The 25,995-nt window shown below is 31.6% G+C and overlaps 1 protein-coding gene across 3 annotated transcripts in view; it reads right to left on the reverse strand.

The window, feature by feature from the left end:
- The window catches only part of BRINP3 (BMP/retinoic acid inducible neural specific 3), a 465,105-nt gene that overhangs the window by 211,043 nt on the left and 228,067 nt on the right, over nt 1–25,995 (reverse strand). For all 3 annotated transcript variants that reach the window (XM_003767528.2, XM_031937050.1, XM_031937051.1), the window contains one exon: nt 2,915–3,105. In XM_003767528.2, the coding sequence (XP_003767576.1) occupies nt 2,915–3,105 (191 nt within the window). The remainder of the gene's footprint in view (nt 1–2,914; nt 3,106–25,995) is intronic.

The following is a 25,995-nucleotide window of genomic DNA, read 5'->3' on the forward strand; positions in this document are numbered from 1 at the left end:
TCTCTCTCTCTCTCTGTCTCTCTCTCTCCCCTTCTCTCTCTGTCTCTGTCTCTCTTTCTCTCTCTCCTCTCTCTCTTTCTCTGTCTCTCTCTGTATTTCTCTCTCTCTCTCTCTCTCTCTCTCTCTCTCTCTCTCTCTCTCATCTTCTCAGCTGCAGTGGATTCAGTTATCATCCGTATGCAAATGACTGCCAAAATCTATCATTCTTAATCTTAGGCTTGACCTCTAGCCCTACATGACCAACTGCTTCCTGGGAATATCCGCTGAAACACCCAGTAGGCATCCAGAATTCATCGTATGCAAAACTTAACATATTCTATATTTCATAAAACTTATTTCCACTCTAAACTTTTTTTTGCATCAACATTCTACTAATTATTCAGGTTCATAGTCTTGGGAAAAGGTTTAACTCTTACTCCTCACCCCCATCTTACACAGTAATATCTAATTACTTACCAGTTATATCTATCTTCACAGGATTTCCATCTGCCCTCACTAATCACTCTACCTCAGATTCTCATCATATCTCACTTGGATTATTCCAGAAACCTTCTAATTCATCTCTCTAATTTAACTCTGTCCCCTCTTCAATCCATTTTCCACATAACTGTCAAATTGATATTCCTAAAAATTTGGAACACAAGGTTTTTGCAAGGGTGAATGTGAAAATTATGCATGTATTTTCAAAATAAAAAAGCTTTAAAATAGTTAATTAATTTAAAAAGTAAGGTAAATGTCACTATCTGTAGAGATTGACTATGCTACCTGCATCTGTCATGTGATACAAACGTGGGTTGGAAAATTCTGAATAAGAGCTTTCAGTATTTCTATTGTCTAGTGATATTTCATGAGCCTTCTAACACATGTGAACTGTTTTCTTTTACTCATATTTTGTATTCAACTTTAATTACTGTTGCTTATTTTTAGGAATTTTATTTTATTTTGTTAGAAAGGTTTGTGTTAAGCAAAATACTGTTACTTTATCAATTGTCATTTCTATTATTTTTGCTTCTAATTGAATGAGTTTTTCATGTCCAAGTGGATGAAATTTCAGTTCAATGAATATGAAAAAATTCACTTGTTTGTATTTCCATTACTTTTGGTATATTCAATAAAAGCTATTCATCCCAAACCATTCCAGTTCATGACTCATTGTCTTTGAAAAGACTCCTTCCTAGGTGAAATATATTTTCTTTTTCACTTTTCCTACTTAAAATACCAAGTTGTTTTTTGTTTTAAAGGAGAAATTACATAGTACTACCTACAAAATATTTTTTGACCACCAGGACTCTATTAGTACCATTATTGTTATCTCCTTCTTGAAATAACTTTGCAAATATTATATATATATACATATATACATAAATATATATGAATACATGTATATACCCACATACATAGATACATATATATATATATGTTTGTATAAATATATTCAATATAGGTTTTAATTTCATGGAAAAAGATGTAGCAAGTATAGATATCTTATAATGATTCCTCTGAACTTTCAAACTCTCTTTCATGTGTTGTCTTCCACCATTAGACTTGTAAGCTCCTCAAGAGCAAGGACTATTTCTCCTTTTATTATTTGTATGTCCAATGCTTGGCATAGGCCCTGGCACATAGTAGACTCTTAATGAATATTTATCGAATTGAATTGAAATTGAATTTGAGTATGTATACATATATATTTATTTATTCATATACAATGCATTTGTAAAATAAATGAAAAATATTTTGAGTTCAGAGATTCTTTCTTTTCTTTTTCTAGTAAGAGAGCAAGGGGGGATGCTTTATATTACTAGTGCCCAACTCAAAGCATTGCCTAGATGAAATGTGTATAAATGTTTGATTATCTGAATTACATGACCAAATCAGAAAACAAAAGTAATATAATCCCCAAACTATATGTCTAAGTTTGTATTGGCACCTCTTTATGAAAGTTTCACTCATCTCTACCCACAGGAAGTAATTTCCTCCTTTAAAATTTATAACATTTTTATCCTAAACTTAGGATTCAACATATACCACATATACGGTAAACTTCTCATAGAATCAGACAATTTAAAATTCAAAAGGTTCTTTTTTAGAAATATATTCCAACCTCTTTGTTATATTTAAGTCCCCTTTATAAATTGTAAAGTTCTTGAGGTTGTTTTTTAGAAATATATTTCAACTTCTTTATGTTATCTTTAAGCTCTCTTTGTTGTATATGTTTGTATAAATATATTCAATATAGGTTTTAATTTCATGGAAAAAGATGTGGCAAGTACAGATATCTTATAATGATTCCCCTGAATTTTCAAACTCTCCTTCATGAGTTGTCTTCCACCATTAGACTTGTAAGCTCCTCAAAAGCAAGGACTATTTCTCCTTTTATTATTTGTATCATTCTTTTTATTATGGAAAGGGGATAGAATAAACATGTGTTCAATATCTCCTATGTGTCAGGCACTGTGGTAATCATTTAATAAATTTTAACTTATTTTATGTTGTGATTATCATTATTATGCAAGAGTAAGAGAGAGAGGAGTAGATAGTAGCTAGATAGATGACTCAGTGGAGTTAGGAACTGGGAATCAGGAACACCTGAATTCTCATATAGCTTAAGAAAATTACTAGCTATATATGTGACCATTGGTACAGTCAATTTACTTCAATCTATTTCTATTTCCTCATGGGTAAAATGGGGATAGTAACAGTATTAACTTTCCCAGTGTCGTTCTGAGGATCAGATGAGATTTTGTAAAACATTTTATATAAGTGCAAGCTGTTGTTATTATTATTAAAAAGGTTTTCCAGATTTAATTGAATAGCAAGAAGAAATACTAACATAAAAGTATAGCTTTCCATTTGATATTATGTTAAACTAATTTACAATTGTATCAATAAAAAAAAATTAATAGAGCCATACCTCCCAGAGTAGCTGACAGCAAGAAGTGGGTCCCATATTTTTTGATGAGGTTTTCCGTGATTTGTTGAAGGGTGGGGCGACGTCCCAATAGCCTTATATTTCGGAAGAATTCAGGGGCAAGAGGCAGTGGGGAGCCAAGGAAATTTCTTCTCTCCACAGCAAGGTTATTTACTTTCCAGCGGCCAAATTCCCTAAAAAGCAAATAGACTTTTATTCATAAACACATATTTTATTCATATATTTTCATTTGCCAAACTCAGTTTGGAATTAGACTGGGGTCACTATGATACAGTATTTCATTGTTGTAGTCATCTGTCAAATGTTCTTCAAGGAGAAGTGATATTTATAATGAACTGAACTAGATTGAATACTCCATTACCAAAACGTGAAGGGAACTGCAATAGTTTCTATGGAATTGTTGTTACATGATAATATAAGAGGGAAAGCAGGTATGGTGTTTGTCATGGACAATATAGCCTCAAAGTCAGGAAGTCATGAGTTCCATCTAGTTTTGCTCCAAACACATACTAGCTATGTTACCATTGGCAAGTTATTACTTTCTCTTAAATTCTCTAAAACCATACAGATCCTTTGCTAATCTTCATTGATGGAGAACACTTACACACCAATACAATTATTAGATCAGTTCTAATTAGAAAATGAATAAAACCTTAGGGAAAACAGGTAACCATTTTTTGAGAAGCCAAAGAAACTATTCCACCTCCTTGTCTATTAAATGTACTTATTTTCTTCCTCTTGCCTAGAACTACTATAGAAAAAAATCTAGCTACATTCTAAATAAATATCCAATAATTATCTTTCTGACACCTAATAGAAGCTCAGACCCTGATGAGAAAGAGTCTTTGAAAAAAGAAAGGAGATCTTTTTTTCTCTTAACTCCACAGGATGTAATATGGGACATGAGCATTAAGGATCCGTTTTTTGAAATTCAGTCAATGATAACTATTTTTTTCTGGGAACATAGTGACCTGTTGCTTTTGCTAACTACATGTGTAATTATAGCTGCTTTAGAACAAGAATATTTTGTACTTTTCTCACTGAATAAATGTAATGACTACTATTTATCTCTTTTCGTCTGTGGCGTTTTATTTGTATGATTATATAAATGAATATATTATTTTCTTGTTGATATAAAAGACTCAACAACAAATATTTACTTTATAGACTTTCAAAGTATTATATTAGTATATGCAAATAAATAAAACTTCTATAGAACATTTATAATTTTTAAATTTAGTCAATACATAACATGGCTTTAGTGCTTAGACAGGCCTGTCAATTTAAGGTACATGTCCACATAGAGAAATACTATCTCCCATACAAATACTGTCACCACCATAGCCCTGTAATTCCCTTTCAAACACAATCATATGCCAAGACAAATTAGCATTTATTACCTCATCATGTTTCATCTTTCTTTTTACAAGAACTTCATGTTCTTTAGAATTTTTCTCACATTTACAAGAAATGAAGAATTCAAACCCAAAAATGTATTTAATGTGAAAAGCACTATACTACATATCAGTGACACAGAAATGAAATAATACAGATTCTGTCTTCAAGGAGCTTATATAAATGAAGAGATGTGGCAAATAACTAAGAATTAAGACAACCATTTGAATTCAAAGGAGAATTGAAAACAAAAATGTCTTGTCATAGATTATAGAATTCAACAGTTATAAAGAAACTTTTATATTATTAAATCCAACCTACTTATATTAAAGAAGAAAAGTAAATAGCTGATCTTACAAACTTATAATCATTACAAAAAAGTAAATGATCTTACAATCATTACTCAAATATATCTAGAGATGGGGAATTCACTACTCATTCAAATAATTCTAATTTATATGTAAAAATTTTATATAGAGAGAGCTAAAAATTCTGTAATGTTTAACTCAGCCTAAATGTTGCGCTCTGCCAAGGAAAATGAATCTAATTCAAGACAGTCAACACTAATAGCTACTACATGTAAGATATTGTTTACAAGATGAAAAACCATTCTTAGAAAGTTTTAAATCTAATAATAATAATAATAAATACCTTTATATAGTACCCATCATATATTATTTATCAGGGCTTCTTGCATTTCACCAAATCCATTTTTTAAGTTTTTTTCTTCAGTCAATTTCTGTACTTCCTTTTCCAAGCTGTTGGCTTTTTTCTCTCCAAGTCGTCAACTTTTTTCCCACAATTCTCCTGAATCTCTCTCATTTCTTTTCACTTTTTTTTCTTCTATCTCTCTTATTTGATTTTTAAAATCCTTTTTGAACTCTTCCAAGAGAACCTTGTGAGTCTGAAACCAAATCATATCTGCCTTTGAAGCTTTTACATGTAGGCATTTTGCCATTGCTATTCTCTTCAGTATTTGGGTTCTGACCTTCCCTGCTACCACAGTAGCTTTCTATGGTCTGGGGTCATTTTTGTTTTGGTTTGATTTGTGACTTTTTTGCTTACTTTAAAGTTGAGCTTTGTTTCTAGGGCACAGGGGAGATTGTTCAAAAGGGAACAGAGACCTCTCACTGGCTTTCCAAGCTAGGGCAGGAGATGCTGCTGACTTTTCTCCTGCACCCCCTTGACCTGTCCTAGTCCAACCTGCTGTTCTGGGATACAGGAGTTCTCAATTTGCCTTCTGCCATTGTGTTGGTCCTCTCATGGCTGAGAGGACTGCTGATCCACTGGTCCACAGAGTCAGGGGGGCCTATGCTGCTGGTAGGTTCTTTGTCTAAGTGACTCCAACAAGATTTCCCATACTGTCCCTCCACAGGACTGCATTTCCCTCCATGCCCAAGTGAGACAGATCTTTCTTGAAGTCCTCCCAAGATGTCTTAAGCTACAAAAATTTTTCATTCCAAATGTAAACCCATTTAGAGGCTGATCTAGCTTTGTTTCTGAGGGAAACTGGAGGAAAATGCAGACAAATTCCTGGCTTCCCTCCACCATCTCAGCTCCACCCTCTCTATAGCAGATTTTTTTCCACTTGCAACCCCTGTTTACCTGAGAAATTTATATGTGACCCCAGGTATATCAGTATATAAAACATGCATAGAGTTCAACCATATTAAATAATAATAAAATAATAAATAAATAATAATGATAATAAAGCATAAAGAAATTTATTTCAAAACAAGTTTTTGGTGTATATATAATTTTACCATTTGTTAAAGAAAAAATCAATTTACACAGTGAGATGAATGTTCTTGTTTATTTTCACATAAAGAATTAATTTTCAGTGGAATATTTGATATCTTTTACTGCTGTCAAATTTTTTACAACACTTTAGTTACAGGACCCCATATGGAATCCCAACTCACAATTTAAAAATTTAAAAGGTGAGCAAAAAAAATTCTGTCTCACTGGATTGAGAGTAGAACTCAGTGCAGTACAGATCTCCACCCAGCAAACTATCAAAAGACCTTGGGGGAGAATAATTGCTAATGGTGGTTCCTGGCCTCTGATTAGACTGTAAGGTGGTTTGAAAACTGGTCAGAAAAAGATTACAAACAACATTTTGCTGGCAAAACTCTATTGCACTTGCCATAAGTCTTGCAGTCCCTGGGGAAAGAAAAACAGCACACACAAGAGTTTTGGGCCCTAGAGGTCTCTAGTCACAATACTGGAACATAGAAGAGTGATTGTGGTCACTCACAGACCAAAGCACATGGTAGGAAAACAGTTACACTCCTCTCCTTACATCATAGAAACTTGAACAAAAATGAAAACAATATAGATCTCAAGAAATAGTGCTAAAGTGCTAAAGACAGTAGCATGAAAAACAGGAAGCTTGGAACAATACCTCCTATATCCCAGGTGCAGAGTTCAAGTAATAATAAAAAGAAAATAAAAATAATAAAGTTAAAGTCAAGAAATAGGCTAGAAAATGGATAAATAAAACGAAAAGGAAGAAAGAAAGGGAGAAAAGAGGGGAAAAAGGAAGGAAGGAGGAAAGAAGGCAAGGAAGGAAAAAAGGAAGAAGGGAAAGAAAGATGGAAGGAAGGGAAGGAGGTACCAAAGGAAAAAGGGAGAGAAAGAGGGAGGGAGGGAAGAAGTCAGAGATGGAAGGAGAGAGAAAGGGGGAAAGGGAAAAGGGAAAGAGGAAAGGAAAAAAGGAAAGAAAAGAAAAGAATTTGATCATAGAAAGTTACTATGATGACAGGGAAGCTCAAAACGAAAATTCAAAAGAAAACAACAGAGTTAAAATGCCTGCATCCATAGCCACAAAATGAAATTTGCTCAGAAAAAAGGATTTGAGAAACCCAATTAAAGAAATAGAAGAAAAATTGCTAAAAAGAAACTAGTGATGCAAAAAAAAATCATGCAAAAAATGCCTTAATGAAGGCAAAAAAAAAAAAGTACTTTAAAAAACAGAATAGATTAAATCGTAAAAAGAGGCACAACATTGTTGGTGGAGTTGTGAACGAATCCAACCATTCTGGAGAGTAGTTTGGAACTATGCTCAAAAAGTTATCAAACTGTGCATACCCTTTGATCCAGCAGTGTTACTACTCGGCTTATATCCCAAAGAGATTATAAAGAAGGGAAAGGGACCTGTATGTGCACGAATGTTTGTGGCAGCCCTTTTTGTAGTGGCTAGAAACTGGAAACTGAATGGATGCCCATCAGTTGGAGAATGGCTGAATAAATTGTGGTATATGAATATTATGGAATATTATTGTTCTATAAGAAATGACCAACAGGATGATTTCAGAAAGGCCTGGAGAGACTTACACGAACTGATGCTGAGTGAAATGAGCAGGACCAGGAGATCATTATATACTGTAACAACAATACTATATGATGACCAGTTCTGATGGACCTGGCCATCCTCAGCAACGAGATCAACCAAATCATTTCCAATGGAGCAGTAATGAACTGAACCAGCTACGCCCAGAGAAAGAACTCTGGGTGATGACTAAAAACCATTACATTGAATTCCCAATCCCTATATTTATGCCCACCTGCATTTTTTATTTCCTTCACAAGCTAACTGTACAATATTTCAGAGTCTGATTCTTTTTGTACAGCAAAATAACGGTTTGGTCATGTATACTTATTGTGTATCTAATTTATATTTTAATATATTTAACATCTACTGGTCATCCTGCCATCTGGGGGAGGGGGTGGGAGGTAAGAGGTGAAAAATTGGAATAAGAGGTTTGGCAATTGTTAATGCTGTAAAGTTACCCATGCATATAACCTGTAAATAAAAGCTATTAAATTAAAAAAAAAAAAAAGAGGCACAAAATTTCACTCAAGAGAATTTTTAAATAGAACATTTGACTAAATGAGGGGGAACAAAAGAAGCACAAAAATCTGCTGAAGGAAAGAATTCAATAAAAAGCAGAATGGACAAAATGGCTAATTTTCAGTTCAAAAATTTACTGAACAAAAGAATTCCTTAGAAAATTAAAATTGGTCAAGTAAAAAAGGAAGTACAAAAGTTCTATGAAGAAAACCTTAAAAAATTAGAATTGGGTAAACTGAATTTAATGACTGTATGAGAAAGCAAAAAATATAAAAACCCAAAAAGATGAAATAGGAGAAAATGTGAAATATCTCATTGAAAAAAAGAACTGATCTGGAAAACTGATTAAAGAGAGATAAATGAATTATTAGACTACTTGAAAACTATGATAAAAAGAGGGGGGGAAAGAAGGGAGGGAAATGGGGAAGAGAGAGAGAGAGAGAGAGAGAGAGAGAGAGAGAGAGAGAAAGTGAGTGTGTGTGTGTGTGTGTGTGTGTGTGTGTGCATACCCATATGAATTTACATAGACAAAAAGCACAAGTATGAATAGACTGTGTTGGAATGAAATGTAAAAAATTAAATTAAATTAAATCACATATGAGAAAAAGGAATGATTATGATAGACTGATATATTTAAAAATTAAATTAAAGAGTGAGAAAAAGGAATACACTGTGATAAGGAGAAAGGGAAAGATAGAACAGACTAAATCACTTTGCATAAGAGAAGAGTGAAAGTGGAGAAGAAGCTTGGGGGAACTGTGGGCAGTATTTCAAACCTTATTCTCAACAGAATTGGCTAAAAGAGGGAATTATACACTCATTTGGATAAAAATATTTTTTATTTTATCCTATGGAGAAATAGAAATGAGATGAAAGAAGGGAGGAGGCTGGTGAAAAGGAGGGATAAAAAGGAGAAAGAAAGATCAACAAGTGAAAATAAGATGGAGAGAAATGCATAGTAATTATAGTGTTAAATAAACTTATAGCAAGTTTCACTGATAATGATTTCTCATTATATCATATGAGAAATGATAACACTTCTCAATCACATAGAGAACTTGAGCTAATAACTTTCTCCATGTGTTACATAAATAAATAATAAATTAATTAATTACATAAATTGTCATAGGATATAAAATGGAAGTTTTCAGATAAAGAAATAAAAGTATGTAAAGTCATGTGAAAAAATGCTCTAAATGATTATTTATTAGAGAATGTAAATGAAAATAATTCTGAGGTAATAACTCAAACCTATCAGATTGTCTAGTATAATAGAAAGCAAAAATGACAACTATTGGAGGAAATAGGGGGAAATTAGGACACTAATACATTGTTGGTGTAGGTGTGAAGTGATCTAACCTTTCTATGGTACAATCTGGAACTATGTCCAAAGGAATATGAAACCGTGCATGCCCTTTGACCCAGCAATATCACTACTAGGTTTATTTTCAAGAGTTTTTTTTTTTTTTTAAGAAAAAGAAAAGGACCTATATATACAAAAATATGTTTAGCAACTCTTGTTTGTGGCGAAGAGTTGGAAATTGTGGGGATGCTCATCAATATAGAAATGTCTGAATAAGATGTGGTATATGATTGAAAACTATTATGCTAAAAAGATTATGAGCAGAATGTTCCAAGAAAAAACTGGAAAGACTTATATGAACTAATGTAAAATGAACTGAAAAACAGCAAGAGAAAAAATGTACACAGCAATAGCAATGTTGTACAATAATCAGCTATGAACAGCTTAGCTATTCTCAGCAATACAATGATTCAAGACAATTCTGAAACACTTATTATGAAAACTGCTATCCACCTCCAGAGAAAAACTAATAGAGTCTGAAGGCAGATTGAAGTATATTTTCCTTTATTTACTTTTTTGGGGGGGTTTCTTTTACAACAAATATGGATAATAATATATAATAGTAATATATATATATAAATATATAATAATAATAGTCATGTTTTGCATGACTATACATTTGTAATCTTTATTAAATTGCTTGCCAGTTCATTTAGGAGGGAGAAAAAAAAGGGAAACAGAGAATTTTGAACTTACAATTTTAAAGAAATGTTAAAAATAATTTCTGCATATATTTGGGAAAAAATAAAATATTTTAATACAACAAAAGGACAAAATGAAAATAGAATCAGCTAATAAACTCCTGACAAAAACCTCAAAATGAAAACTCCCAGAAATGTCTTAGCCAAAACCCAATGGTTAATGATGAAGAGGAAAAAAAATAAGAAACATGCAAAAAACAAAAATATCTAAGGCAATCAGGATAAAAGAACAAGCTTAAGTATGGAGGCATCACAAAGTCAGGTCCACACATTATTTACCAGCTTTCACTACCAAAAGAAAAATCAGAAAATATGGAATACATTATTTCAAAAAGCAAAAAACACAATCCTGAAATCAAAAATAAATTACCTACCAAAAATTTTTAGTATTATCTTATAGGTAAATAAAAATAGACGTTCAATGAAAAAATTTCTTAGCATTACCTAATGGAAAAAATAAACAGGGATATGTAAAACATTTGAAATATACACATTGTATTAAAGAAGAACATTAAAAGATAAATGCCCAAGAACAAACTGAAGGGACTATATAAGAATGAACTCTTTGATTTACTTTATTTTTTAAATATGTTTATTATTTTATTTTTCTTAATTACATGTAATAATTGTTAACATTCGTTTTGAAATTTTTGAATTCCAAATTCTTTCCTTTACTACCTCTTCATTCCATTTCATTGAGAATGCAAGCAATCTTATACAAGTTATACACATGTAGCCAGGCAAAACATTTCCATAATAGTAATTTTGTGAACAAAAACAAACAAAAAACCTCAAGAAAAATAAAGTTTAAAAAAGATTCTTCAATTTCATGGAGAGTATTTTTCATCATAAGTCCTTCAGAGTTGTCTTGGATCATTGAATCAAAAATTCATGAATGGCTAATTCATTTACAAATAATCATTTTACAATATTGCTATTATTTTGTAGACAGTACATTTCACTTTGCATCAGCTGATGGAAGTTTTCTAGATTTTTCCAAGAATATCTAGCTCATCATTTCTTATGCCATAATAGTATTCCATCATAATTGTGACCACAATTTGTTCACACATTTCCCAATTGACGCGCATCCCTTCTTTTTCCAATTCTTTGTTCCAAGAAAAGAGCTGCCATAAAATTTTGGGCACAAATTTCTTTATTAAAAGTCCTTTCTTTATTAAAAAAAATCTCTTTTGAGATACAGACCTGTTAGTACTATTCTTAGATCAAATGGTTTTGATGGTTTTATAGTACTTTGGGAATAGTTCCAAATTGTTTTACAGAGTAGTGGAACCCCATATCCCCTCTATCATTTGTCATTTTCCTTTTCTATCCTATTAGCCAACCTAGTAAGTATGAGTTAATACTTCAGAATTGTTTTAATTTGCATTTCTCTAATCAATAGAGATTTAGAGCATTTTTTCATGTTTATAGATACCTTTGTTTACGTCAACTGAAATCTATTCATATCTTTTGATCATTTTTCAATTAGGGAATGGTTATTATTTTTATAAATTTGACTCAGTTTTCTTTATGTTTGAGAAATAAGCCCTTATCAGAGAAAATCACTTCAAATTTTTAAATTTCTATTGCTAACTGTATTTCCCTCCATTCTGTCCTCTCTTTTGATTCTGTTCTCTCTCCTTTTTGCTTCAGACTATCCTCTTCCCCAATCCACCCTCCTTTTTGTCAGCCCTACATCTTCATCCTTTCTGTTATCCAGTTCCTCTTGTACTTTCCTATATAGTAGGATGGATTTCTATACTCAATTGAGAGTATTGTGTTATTTCTTCTTTGAGCCATTTCTGATGAGAAATTCACTCATTCCTCCTCACCTCCTCCTTTTCCCCCTCCATTGTAAAACCTTTTTCTTACCCATTTTATGAGAGATAATTTACCCTATTCAACCTCTCCCTTTCCCTTTGTACCAGCACATTCCTCTCTCACCCATTAATTTTATTTTTTAGATATCATCCCTATGTTTTCAAAGAAACAGGGAATACAAAATGGACTGAGATAATGTAAATTAAACAAAATAAGAAAAAAGAGATGAGAGACAAAACATTGGGACATCAACATTTACAAAATGGGAATAGAAGATAACATTAAGTCAATAAAATTATAGAACTAAAAAGATTATGGAAATTTTACTAAAGTATTAATTAAAAACTTGGATCTTGTCTTCTTCAGATTTAAATTATATTTGTCAAATCATTTACACCCTTTCAACCTAGGGTAAAAGGTTTCTCTATGTAATTTTCCTCTCTTGCTGTTTTTGTTCACTCATGTCCGACTCTTCATGAACCCAACAGTCTATTCTTGGCAAAGATACTAGAATGGTTTACCTTTGCCTCTCCAGCTCATTTTACTGATGAGAAAACTGAGGTAAAGAGGCAGTTAAATGAATTGTCCAGGATCACACAGCTATTATCTGATGCCACATTTGAACTCAAGAAGATGAGTATTTTCAACTTCAAGCCTGGCAGTATCTACTACATCACCTAGCTACCTATCTGTTAACAGGTTTTGATGTGGGTTTTCTTTTTTTTTTTTCTATAACTCATTCACAGATTACTTATTGATCCTGTTATTAGAACTAATTAAACAATAAATTGTTTTCTAGGACATCTATTATCTTTCAAATAATCTATTGTCCTATAATACCCTATCTCTTTGACTTTGCACATTGTCAGAGAGAGAATATTTGTGCCATTCTCTTGATCCTCTCTTGCAGCAAAGGGATGTTATATATAGATATGTTAAAAAACCTCTTTTTAAAAGCATTAAAGATACAAGGCGTTTCCTCCCCCCCACACACAAGATGTTCCCAGATAATTAGTTTATCATATTTAGTTCTATCTTCTCACCTCTTTTATTAATTATTCCTTATCAATTCATTCTCATTGACTCATTCTCATTCTTTTCCCAACTATAAAACAAATCTTAGGTCAGAACAGATTCTTTTAAATGTGAAGCTCCAGGGGAAAAATGAAGAGCTAGGAAAGGAGGCAGAGATTTAAACTCATTTCCTTCAGTCTCATGGCTGGAGACTGCTTTAAGAAGGAAGGATTAAAGATTTGATGGACTAGATTTGTGAGCCCAGTATACAATACATGCAAACTAAGCCACTTGTAGAAAATTGTCCACAATAAAGACAGACCCTTTTTAAATAACAGAGTGGAAAAATCAAGTTGTGAAATCCAATTTCTAGTTGGGTGGTTATGGTTATGGTGCCTTTGAGTTAATATAGATGTGGTTATATAGTCATATGCCTACTTGTCAAATCTAATACATGTCATCAATATAACATAGAAAGTGCATTTATAAACAAAACATTTTAAAAGCAGCCTGAGTGCAGTTTAAAACTGCTTTATTATTTTGTTGTTTCTGCTCACCCTCGATTATTTTTATTGTGTTTTTCTCTCTGTTATAGCAATAGCAATTGCCTGAAATATCAAGGAAACATAGAACACTGACACCCTAGGCTATCATTTTCAAGTCAATAAGCTTGAGTACCTGATACTGACATCTATTTTTCCACACACTAAATAGGTCAGGTTATTTGATTTTTCTGAAAATAACTCAACAGTACCCATAGGTATCACAACAAGGAAAGTCTATTCATAGCTCTTTTCTTATAAATCATTCAGGAAATATTACATTTTTGTCTTTCTGGAGAAATTATCTCTAACTACAAAATGTAAAATTCAAAATGTTTGCTTTTCACAAGGTCTACTTTCCAACAGTGATTTATGATAAGGAATCCACTTTGTACTCTGTGGGTTTTTCCCCCCTAGTTGTCAACTTTTTTTTTCTTGTGATTATAAGTAAAAGAGTTATTGTCATAAACATAGTCAAAGGTAGCAAGGACTTTAGAAAACATCTTAGTGCCTATTATTTTATAGCTGAGAACAAAGAGTATTAGTCACTCAATACTGTTACCTCTTTTTTCATCTTTAACATGAGCTGGAGAAGGAAATGAACAACTTCAATGGGATAATGAAGAGTTGGACAAGGGCTCAATAACAAAAAATATATTAGTTCACTCTCCCAATGACCAAAGACCCTGAGTAAAGGTCTTTTAAGCCTAGATGTCTTCTTTTTGATTGGTCTGACAGGAGATAATTTAACCTCCTTTAATAATAATAAGGCAAGCCCAGGAAGTAGACATTTCAATGAGAATGTAGGTTGACTCACTCCAACTCTTCCATTACTTCTTTTTCAGAAAATGGAAGTAATCTTTGGTGATAAGATTAGTCAACACATGGCTGCAATCTTCAAGGATGCTTCTTGATTGTATTAACATGAATTTTAGTTAGGTGGGGAGTGGATGAGATTACAAAAATGGACAATACAAAATAAAATAATAGAACTTAATCTCAAAGAACTGAAAGCTATTTGAGTAAAGGATGGAAGCAACTACAAAACAAAAGCATTATGTTCAGGCAAATTGCTCTGGAATGTAGGTGAAAGGTGAATTTATTAGGGTAAGAAGGTTAGACTCACATGGCTTGGAAAAGTATTAAATAATATAAGTATAATTATATACTTATATAAAAAAGTATATAAATATAAATTAGAATTAAAACCAATTTTCAAATTTGTAAGTGGGAAGATGAGATTTCAATAATTTGATGAAAATGAAATAATTTGTGCAAAGTAGTCATGGATAATTGAGATTTGGGAATATCTTCAAATAGTGATAAATCACTTAAAATATACAGACCAATTATACTGACCTTAGGTTCTGTCACACACAATTTTTCTTTTCTCATTTATGTGCCTTAGCATAAACTAATCCCTCCAAAAAAAAGGAGTGCCCCTCAAGTGTCTCTAAACAACAGATTATGGCAATAATCTTACCAAGTTGACCAGGCACATTACATTCAAGCAATTTATCTATCAATGGTTGCAAGTACATATATGTTATATATAATGTATATCATATATGCTGTTATAATTTATTTAATTTTCTTTATTATTTCAATGTCACAGAAATTACACTGTTCTATTTTTGGCTAGTGAAGAGAATTACATTAGTAATGGAGAACTCTTAAGTACTGGGCTCTGAAACCAATGTTTTTCAGGCAGTACATGGTAAATTAGTAAAGTTGGAAGTTTGCAGAGTCTACATTCTGTTCCCCTCCAACACTGGCATTCTTATACTCTCTTCAAATAGTGAGTTTCTTGATGCTTTAAGACATTATGAAATGTAATATTTAAAATATGAGGAAGCAATATCACCCATACAATGTTATTATATGTTTGATTATTAATATTTACCAATAAATGACTATATTTTATTAGTAGCCAAACTTTGAAAAAAATCTTACTAGACAACTGATAATTCTGTGTAAAATTTGTAAAATTCTATAAAGAAATTTGTACTTACTGCTCTCCCTGATTATAATACTAGAGACAGTGAATTAAGAATGGAGTTGTTGGGAATTTTTGAATGAAAGTTCTCTTAAGTATATAATACTAAAAATAAAAATAATAGCTGAAAATTTCTGAAATCTTAAGTTGAATATTACCTAATTTAATTTAATATTATAACATCCTTTTAAAAATATTTTCCAGTATACAAGTTAAGATATTTGAGCACTATGAAATTCCACTTAATTTCAGAAACACATTCACTGTCATCATCCAACAGGTTAGTCCTGTATTCCATATACATATTTTATGAATGCATTGTACATACTGTACTAGGCCTTAATTTTTTTTTCCTTTTCTTTTAGTTTATATGGCACATAAATATCATTGTTCTATATCTGGCTAGGAAGCAATGGGATATAAATAAAGGACAAGAATTTCTGGGCTCTAAAGTAAGTATTTTTTCAAACAATTATAATATACCAAGTAGTTGGTAAAGTAGTTCAAAGATAAGACATGTTATTTTTTTCCTTTCAGAACTTTAAATTCCAATAGCATCTTTCCATTAAGAGCAATGGAATTTCTCAATGTTTCAGGGTTCCAGAATAAAAAAAAAATCATTAAAATTTGAAACTAATTTCTCCATGTGTGCCTTTGAACCCACACCTTTCCATCTTGACCAGCAGTCTGCTCCCTTGTCATCCAACTCTATGTTTTTTAATTTCTCCTCTCTGCTGACAAAAATGATACCTATCTCCCTCATTGTGAAAAAATAATTACCTTTACTAGAAGCCACTCTTTCTTCAAGCTACTATCCCCACATCTCTTCTCCCTCTTTGCCTGTACTTTCTTTCTTCTTGTTTTCTTGATTTCTCTTTTTATTTTTTCTTTCCTTTTGCAAAGCAATCAGAGATAAAGTGACATGTTCAATGTCACATAGCTAGTACAAAACTAGCATTTAAGAAATCACATTATTTTAAAAGACAGTAAGGGGAATATAATATATACATCTCAACTTTACTAACTTAGCATGTAACTACTTGAAAAACATTGTCTTCAGAGGGCAGCACTGAAAGATCTTCATTAGAATTAATTGTCTGAGGCCACATTTGAATTCATGTCTTCCTGAGGAGAGCTGGTGCTCTATTCACTGGGCCCTCTAGCTTCCCCTTTATGACTTCTCAGAGCTCTATAAGCATGTTTCCAATTTTTATCTCTCTAGCGCTTTCCATAGCTACTAATGATTTCTTAATGGCCAGATCTGGTAGCATTTTCTCAGTCTTTTTTCTTCCTGACATTTCTGAAGCACATAACACTATGGATTTCTTCCAGATAGTCTCTTCTCTCTGAGTGTGATTCTGTTCTTTGATTTCATCTCCTAACTATTACCTCTCACTCAGTTTTCATTCTTCATATACCATTGCCTAACTGTGTATGTACCTCTCTTTATTCTCTCATTTAATAACCTCATAAACTACCATAAATTTAATGATCATCTCCATGCAAATAACTTCCAGATCTATATTTCTATCCTACTTTCTTTGCCAAATGTACTGAATATTTCAAAGTAGGTATATTACAGATGTCTCAAACTGAAAAAAAAATGCTCAAAATAAAGCTTTTTATTTCTCTTGCCAAAGATGACTTCCCTTCTGATTTTTTCAAGTGCTCCACTATCCTTTCAGTCACCCAGATTCATAACCTCACCATTACTCTCAATTCCTCATCCTTTCTCACTTCCCATCCTGACTCACTTGACAAGCTTTCTATTTCTAGAATATCTATGGAGATAGCAATCCCTTTCTCTCTATACACAGTACCTTCACATCTTCTTTCACCTGGACTACTGTATTAGTTTCTTACCTGTCTCAAATCTTTCTCCCACCTTATACAATCTCTATACAACCACTAAAGGAATTTTCCTAAACTGAAGGTATGATTATATAATTTTCCTACTCAATAAATTCCAATTACTCCCTATTTTTTAAGGATCAACTATATCGTCTTTGGAATGACTTCATAGCCTTTTACAACCTGGCACCAACTTAATTTCTTAGCCTAATTACTTCCCCAAAACTAATAGCAAAAAGAAGAATTTATTGAATAGTACAAGATCACCATAGAACACAAAGTGATTTAAAATATAAAATTTTTGTCCTTAACCTTATTAAGGGCAAAGGCTGTCTTTGACTTTTTTTTTTAATATGTCAATGTTTAGCACAGGGCTTAATAAATATTTATTTACTGATTGATTGCTGCCTTTCCACTGGCTATTCCTTATCCTTCCTCTTCTCTCCCACTGACAGTTTTCCTTCAAAATTCAGCTCAGACACCAGCTTCTAAGTGAAGCCTTTCCTGTTTATTAGTGTTCCATCCTAACTACATAGTATTTATCTTTCTATACTTATCAATGTAAATGTCAACTCCATTCCAATATATTATGTTCCTTGAGGACAGAGGCTGTGCCATTTTTGTCTTTGTATTTGAAGCACCTACTACAGTAGGTATATTAAGTATATTAAATATATTTATATTATTAAATACTTAATAAAATATATGCTTATTGATTTGTTGATATTGTATATAGCATCATTCAAACCAAACCTTTTATTTTATTTTATTTTATTTGTATGCTGCCAAGAATTTTTATGATTCAAACACTCTTTACAGCATGGATTCATAGACAATATACTTCCCTGATTCTCCTCTCTTTAAACTCTTTTTTCTTAGTTTCATTCACTGGTTTGATCATCTTTCTTATTAAAAAAAAAAAAAGTTTTATATTTGGCTCTCTCTACTCTCTATAGACTTTGTCCCCTGAGAATCTCATTCATTTCCAGGATTTGTACTACCAAGAAGGTCTACTCCTGGGAAATATACATTTGTTGTTGTTTTTGAGGCATTTAAGTTGGACATTGTGACTCCATTTGAGATTTTCTTAGCAAAGATATTAGAATGGTTTGCTATTTTCTTCTCCAGCTCTTTTTAAAGACAAGAACCTGAGGCAAACAGGGTTAAGTGACTTGCTTAGAATCACACAGCTAGTAAGTATCTGAAGCCAGAACTGAACTCATAAATATCAATCTTTCTGATTCCAAGACACAATGATATATCCACAGCCCCACCTAGCTGCCCTTATGCATACATATGCATATATATTACACACATACATGCATACATGTATGCATTCATAGATGTGTGTATGTGTGTGTTTCAGATCAGTATTTCTGACTGACTAGAAAGAAACTCCATAGGAATATTCCATTGCCGTGTCAAAAGTCAATTTATCCAAAAACTGAAATACTCTCTTCCTTCTAAAACTAGTCTACCTTTTAACTTTCATATTTCTGACAATGACATCACCATTTCCTTAGTCTTTATCATATTTGACTCTTCCAACTCCTTGAACTCTTTTTTAAAAAATCATTTGTGAAATCTTATTAATTCTACTTCTGCAACATTTCTCAAGACAATCCTTTTCTTCCTTTTTACTGTCCTTACTCTAACCTATGCCCTCATTGCCATCTACTTGCACTAATGCAATAGCTTCATAACAGTTCTTCCTACCTTCATTTCTCTTGTTTCCAATCCATCCTTCATACTGCTACCAGAATAAACTCCCGCAAGGTCTGTTCATGTCACTTGGTTCAAAAATTCTCAGTAATTAACCTTCATAATAGGAATATAAACAAAAGTAGAGATATTAAATTTTAGAAATTTACCTACCTAGTAAGGACAGTGATGAATAGAAGTTAATTATTTATGCATAAAAGCAAAAAGGTAGGTAAATAAAGGACATATGGATTTTTCTGATGTGGAAATTCCTTTTATTGATACTGATCTGAAACACAACTATAATATATTTTCATGAGATGACTGGGACATTGAGAGATTAAGTAACTTGCCATGACTAGTATGTGTCAGAAGAATTCAAAATCAGGTCTTCATTCCTCTCATGCCTACCTTGTACTCATTCATTATATTATGCTGTGGAATAGTAAAATATATCATGGGGGGTCAGAGGGAACTTTTATTTTATATAGCAAGTCCTTAAAAATGTTCACTATCTTTCTTCATCCACAATCGCTTCATGAGAGGAGTATACACTCTCTACACTGAATAGTGTCTAAGAGGTATATATTCCAATAAAGATAAAAAGACAACAATTAAAACTAAATTATCTGAGTTAAACAGAAAATCATGACTTTGATTTTAAAAAAATGCAATATAAAATTACAAGACTTACTGCGACAGTGATGTGGTATCTTATGTCAAGAAAGGTATGAAATTAAAGGGGAGATATAGGTACTTTTATAAAAGTAACATTTGTAGGAAATAGTTGAAAGCATTTTAATTGAAATTGCTATGAATAATTAAAAACATAAAATTATTTTAATACAAATTTTATTTAGTAAAAATTATTTTCCAAAACATAGAAAAATAATCTTATTTTTGACATTGAAGTGAATGAAGAACAAACTTTGTTCTTTTCATTATTAAAATGTTCTTCCCTCTTCCCTCATAGAAAATGAAAATAAAAATGAGCTGCAATAATCATGACTCAAAGTTCAAAAATTAAGTACAACTTGTTTTAGTATGTCCTTAATTTGATAATTTCCTCATATGTTAATTCCTCATTCAAAAATGGAGAGAATGGTCATATAAAAGAGCATGTTTAGGGGAATAAAAAAAATTCAGAAAGATTTATGATCTAATTTTCCAGGATACATATCAGTATTCATCTAGTAATTGTTATATGTCACCTGGAATCAAAGCCATGGGTTGTCAGCAGCAGTTTTCAAGAATAAAATACCTGTGAAGTGAAAATTGTTAATGCCATTTTTGTTCTGGACATTACTGTCACATTTTACAGCTTACAAATTGGACAGTGTTACCTTTCAGGCACTTAGACCTCTTATCCCTCAGGCTTACTATTTATGTTAAATGACTTCAGAAAATAATACACACTACAGACTTCAAAGGTACCAGTAAACACAGGCTATTTCATTTTCATCAAGTTGTCTTATCGATACCACAGTGTTTAAAACAGGAAAGAAGAAAAGACTTTCCTACATTAAGAACTAATAATTTCAGGCAATACTTTAGGCATGTCAATATTTTTCTCATTCTTTCAATCTCCCTATTTCCACAATGTACATTCTTTCTTTCTAAGCGTACTTGGAAATGCTTTTTATAGCCCAATTTAGAAGTAAATTCCATTTCTTCCTGCTTACAACTAATTTATGAATATCATAACTTCAACTGCATGAAGTGCCCCATACAAAAATAAAGGAATTTTATGGCATTGAAATCTTTCAATTCTGTCCTCTTATCATTATTTCCCAAATTTATTTTTCAGCAACTGTATCTTTTCATACTTATTTTATTTTTTAACACAATGGCAAAGTATTGGTGTGCTCAGTATAGTAACCAGAGTATTCTGAATGCTAAATTGCTCAAATTACAGCATCCATACATTTTCTTCCACCTACTAGACTTGTAGCCATTTTTGAAATGATCAATGATATTTCCATCTGTGAATTTATTATAAATTTTGATACACACTGATAGTACTTTAACATATTGCAGATCTTTCTTCACATGCCTTATACTCCTTTTTATATCATATTTTCTTCAAAAGAAAACTTTATTTTGTAATTTTTTTCATTATGTTCCAATCACACTAAATTTCCTTATCAAGCTGAGAAATATAGTAGTCAAGGGCAACACAAATTGTATTATAAATTCATTTAAAAATTATAAAAAAAGGAGAATGGAAGTTAATGAATAATATCACTTCTTAAAACACTAAGAAGCTGTTTAGTGAAAAGAAAGTTTTCAGGAAGATTGGTATGATATGCTACTCCATTACAAGAGCATTTCAGCATAAAACTGGAAGAAGACCAAAAGACAAAAATATAAAAAAGCACCATCACAATTTCTATAACAAATAATGTTTTCCATAAATAAAAGTAGAGACATTACATTTGTATTCTAATAAAGAAGTAAACGTGTTAACAAAGAAAACAAAAAGGGAAAAGGTAGTTGAACAGACCAAATATACAGTCATGAAGCAGCTAACATATTTTCAATCTATTTGAAGTAGAAAAAAGTGATTGATTCTCAACATATCTGAAAAGAACAGAATTTATTAATGATTAAGAGAAAATCACAAAGATTATGCTCACGCCTATTTTTTTTTAATTCTTCAAAATATTTACTTAAGAAAATTTTATTAGTGTCAAGGGCATTCTTTTTTAAACAATATTCTAGTGTAAAGTACATTTTTACTTGCATACTTGACTAAAAAATGCACAGAATGTCAATGAGGAATATATCCATTGCAAAGAATTTATGAACATAAATTTGTAAAAGTAACATAAGATAAAAAGTCTGTGAATAGTGTTTATTTAGGACTACTATAAGGACTAACAAAGTTATATATCCCTTGAAGCTCTGAAGCATGCTCTGTCTATTATACAAAGTTGAAATATTTGTTGAAATAAATGTGCATTTAAGAAAAGAGAATTAAAAGTTGAAATTAGTCACTCCTGATAACCATCTGGAACTGTTTGTTTGTTTCTTTGTTTTAACTTGGCTAGGGAAGCTAAAATCAATGATTTTATATCAACTAAATACTTTACACATCAGTACTATGCCTTGGCATAGACAACTGAAACTTCACTTACAGTGTCAGAATGGTTCAAACCAATCAGTATGGCCTATCAACTTGTGTGGCAATTTAAATGATCAATATTTGAGGAAATTTGCTGATTCCCATTCCCATGCTTAATAGCTTATGCTAATTACTTTGATTAAAAATTGGAGTTAGTACATTTTGGGGATCATTCTGACAGTATAGAGAGTAAATATAACTAAATAAGATACTGGCAGTTCTTTATTAAACAAAACCCCCCAATATCAGCACTTATAAATTCCATTAACATTTTAACACAGATATAACAGCTCATTGACATCCAGTTACCATTTTAGCTTTTCTCCAGTAATTTTAATTATTTTAAAGATTTTTTTAAATAATGGTTCAAGGTTAATGTTTCATAAAAATATAAATATCTCATGTATTGATGCCAAAGCAAAAATATTCATATAAAATGAATTCCTTTGTGGTATTTATTCATTTTCATTATGAAGAGTAAACATGTTGCAGTGGATAGGGATCCAAACTTGAAGCCAGGTGGATCTGGATTCATGTTTCACTACTGAAATATAGTAGGTATGTTTTCCTGGGCAAGTCATTTAACTTTTCCAGCCTTTAGTCGGCTCTCTAAGACTAAACATTTCAGAAAAGGTGATAATCTGCATTATTATGAGACATTTCCTTAGCTAGGAATTTACTCTATCAATGAAATCACAAGTCTAATCTCATTTCCCAAAATCTTTGGTATCAAGTACAGCATGGTACCACAAAGATATTACATAAAGTAGGTTAAGATTTACAACTACACAATAAATTTGTCTCATTAAAAAAGTTTGCTCTTTTGAAAATTTTCACTAATTACTACTAATAAAACTGCTAGTGCTATTGCTATTACTACAGCTACCATCAGCACTGCCACCATTAAAAATAATAAGAATAACAGTTTATTTATATAGTACTTTGTGATATACAAAGTATTTCATACATATTACTTTTGATCCCACTTAATTCAACCAAAACAATTTCAAGTCATCCAGTTTTCATTTTTATATTTGTTTTTAGTGAAGATGAAACACATAAGAATGTATTGTTATAATCTTATAAATTCCCCTTCATCAAAGTCAAAACTTCTAAACCAATTATTTAAATGTATCCATGTCAAAATTTGGATCACCACTGAAAAATATAGCTTACAATTATATAGCGCTTTTAAGAAGTGCATTGCCTTATTTGCTGAGAACAACTCTATGAGGTAAGTAGGAAAAAATATTTGCCATTTCACAGATTAGGAAATCAACATTTTTAGTGATTAAATGATTGGGCCAAAGTATCACAACTAAGAAGAGACAAAGCTGAAACTGAAGCACTCCATCTTCTATGACCAAGGCAAGTTTTGTCTGAATAGGAACATAAAGAATACAGACCAGGCTCCTTTTCCAGTTGCCTTAACAAAGTTAATCATTTTATGTGTAAAAATGGAAAGTTATTTTTAAGATCCAAACTTCCAACAGTATGATTTCTTGAAACCTATAAGTGGAATGCAATGTGGGTAATTAAAAATAGGATATTGCTAATATTTGTTTAAAAAAATTCTAATTTCATTAAAAAAATCACTAAGGTTCTGAATCTCAGATTGAATTTAAAAGTTTGACATTTAAATCAGTAAATATAAGCACTAAGAACAATATCAAGAATTTGAAGTTACTATTTCCAACAGTAACCAGGAGAGAGTCATAGAGAGGAGCAAGGTATTTTGCATCTCATCATGATTTTTGACTTAAATTTATTTCCTGGATGGAGCAGAAAATTGCTAACATAGAGCTGAAAGCTTACTGACACTATTGACTATGGCATGATTGATAAGTTTTTGGAAGAATAATACAGTGACATCTCATTCCATTTGCTGGAAAATGTTGTGGGAATGGATGTCATGTTTAAGTACCCCGAGTTCAAATAGCCTAGTGCACTTAAGAAATTCTTTAAATAGAGATGGGAGGCGGGGTGGGGGGGTGTTCTTCTTTTCATCACTGTGTAAATTTATAAGAGGTTGAGTCCCAATGATTTTACAAACCTCATTTCCAACTTGTAGGGAGAAGAAATTAATTGTATAAATTCATTTGTAATCCCCTATGCCCCCAAAATATATTCATGCTTAAAGAAATATAGCGATGTTTTCAAATGTTTGGGGGGGAGAGGGGAGTTCAATGCTAAACATTACCAATGGCATCTGTCAAAGTAAAATACATTTTGATTTAATATGAAATTTAAAAACATTTTAATTGATGTTAAAGCGAATATATCCAAAAAAACAATTTTCAAAAATAAGAATTTGTCTCAGAATTGGGGTTTATAATGGCAACTTTATGAAGTACAAGAAATAATAAGTGGATGATCATATTGAAAATCAAGTAAGAGAGGTAGAGGAAATCTATGAAATCATCCTGTTGATTGCTTCTTCCAAATATTGCTGCTCCCATAACATTCATATACCATAACTTATTCAGCCAATCAGCAACTCCAACTGATGGGCATCCATTCAGTTCCAGTTTCTTGCCACTACAAAAAGGGCTGCTACAAACATTTTTTGTACACATAGAACCTTTTCCTAAAATGCTCATTTCTTACACATATAAAGAACTGACTCAAATTTGTAAAAATAAACCATTCCCCAATTAAGACATGATCAAAAGATATGAGCCCTGTTCAGGTGAACCAATCAAAGCTAGCTATAGTCATATGAAAAACTATTCTAGCTCTGTATTGATTGGGAAAATTCAAATTAAAATAATTTTGAAGTACTACCTTATTTCTATTAGATTGGCTAATGGGTCAGAAGAGGAAAATGATAAATATTGGAAAAGTTGTGGAGAAAATAATAAGTTAATGCACTGCTGGGAAGTTGTGAATGGATTTAACCATTTTGTAGAATATTTTAGAACTATGCCCAAAGTGCTATAAAACCATGTGTACCTTTGACCTCGCAAAACCTCCTAAATCTATATCCAAAAAAGTGATAAGACAAAAATCAAAAAGGAAAAGCACCTATAAATACAAAAATAATAGTAGCAGCTCTTTTCAAGGAGCAAAGAATTAAAAATTGAGGAGATCACATCAATTGGGGAAAAGTCAAATTTTAGTATATGATTATGATGGAATATTATTATATTATGAGAAATAATTAGCAAGATGATCTCAGAAAAACCTCAGAAAACTTTGCATCAGTTCATATAAGTTTTATGAACTGATTCAAAGTGAAATGTGTGTTTAAAAAGTAACAGCAATATTATAAGTTGATCAACTATGAGTGACTTAGCTATTTTCAGTAATACAGTGGAATAGAGAGAATTTGGAACTTAAAGTTTCAAAAAATGAATGTTAAGAATTAGTTTATATGTAACTGGGGAAAATAAAATGATAAATAAACTTAATTTTTAAAAAATAACTTACCAGGATATAAATGAAAGAATGAAAAGGACTCAACAGACATAAAAAAATCTTTCCAGAGAATATGCCCCATAGAACATTACAAAAGTAAGTTTTTCAAGACCAATTTCAGTGAGAGTTTTCAAAGATTTAAATTAAAATTCACTCTTTCAGAAACCTAACAAGGAGGATCTGGCTTTACAGTTTATTGCTGCCCGTGTATTATACAAAACACCTGCCCCAAAACAGTTATTTTCCTGGCCTGAAATAAACAAAGGATCCTCTGCAGCATAT

This window comes from Sarcophilus harrisii, chromosome 4 (genome assembly GCF_902635505.1).
Source record: "Sarcophilus harrisii chromosome 4, mSarHar1.11, whole genome shotgun sequence".
NCBI classification, from domain to species: Eukaryota; Metazoa; Chordata; class Mammalia; order Dasyuromorphia; family Dasyuridae; genus Sarcophilus; species Sarcophilus harrisii.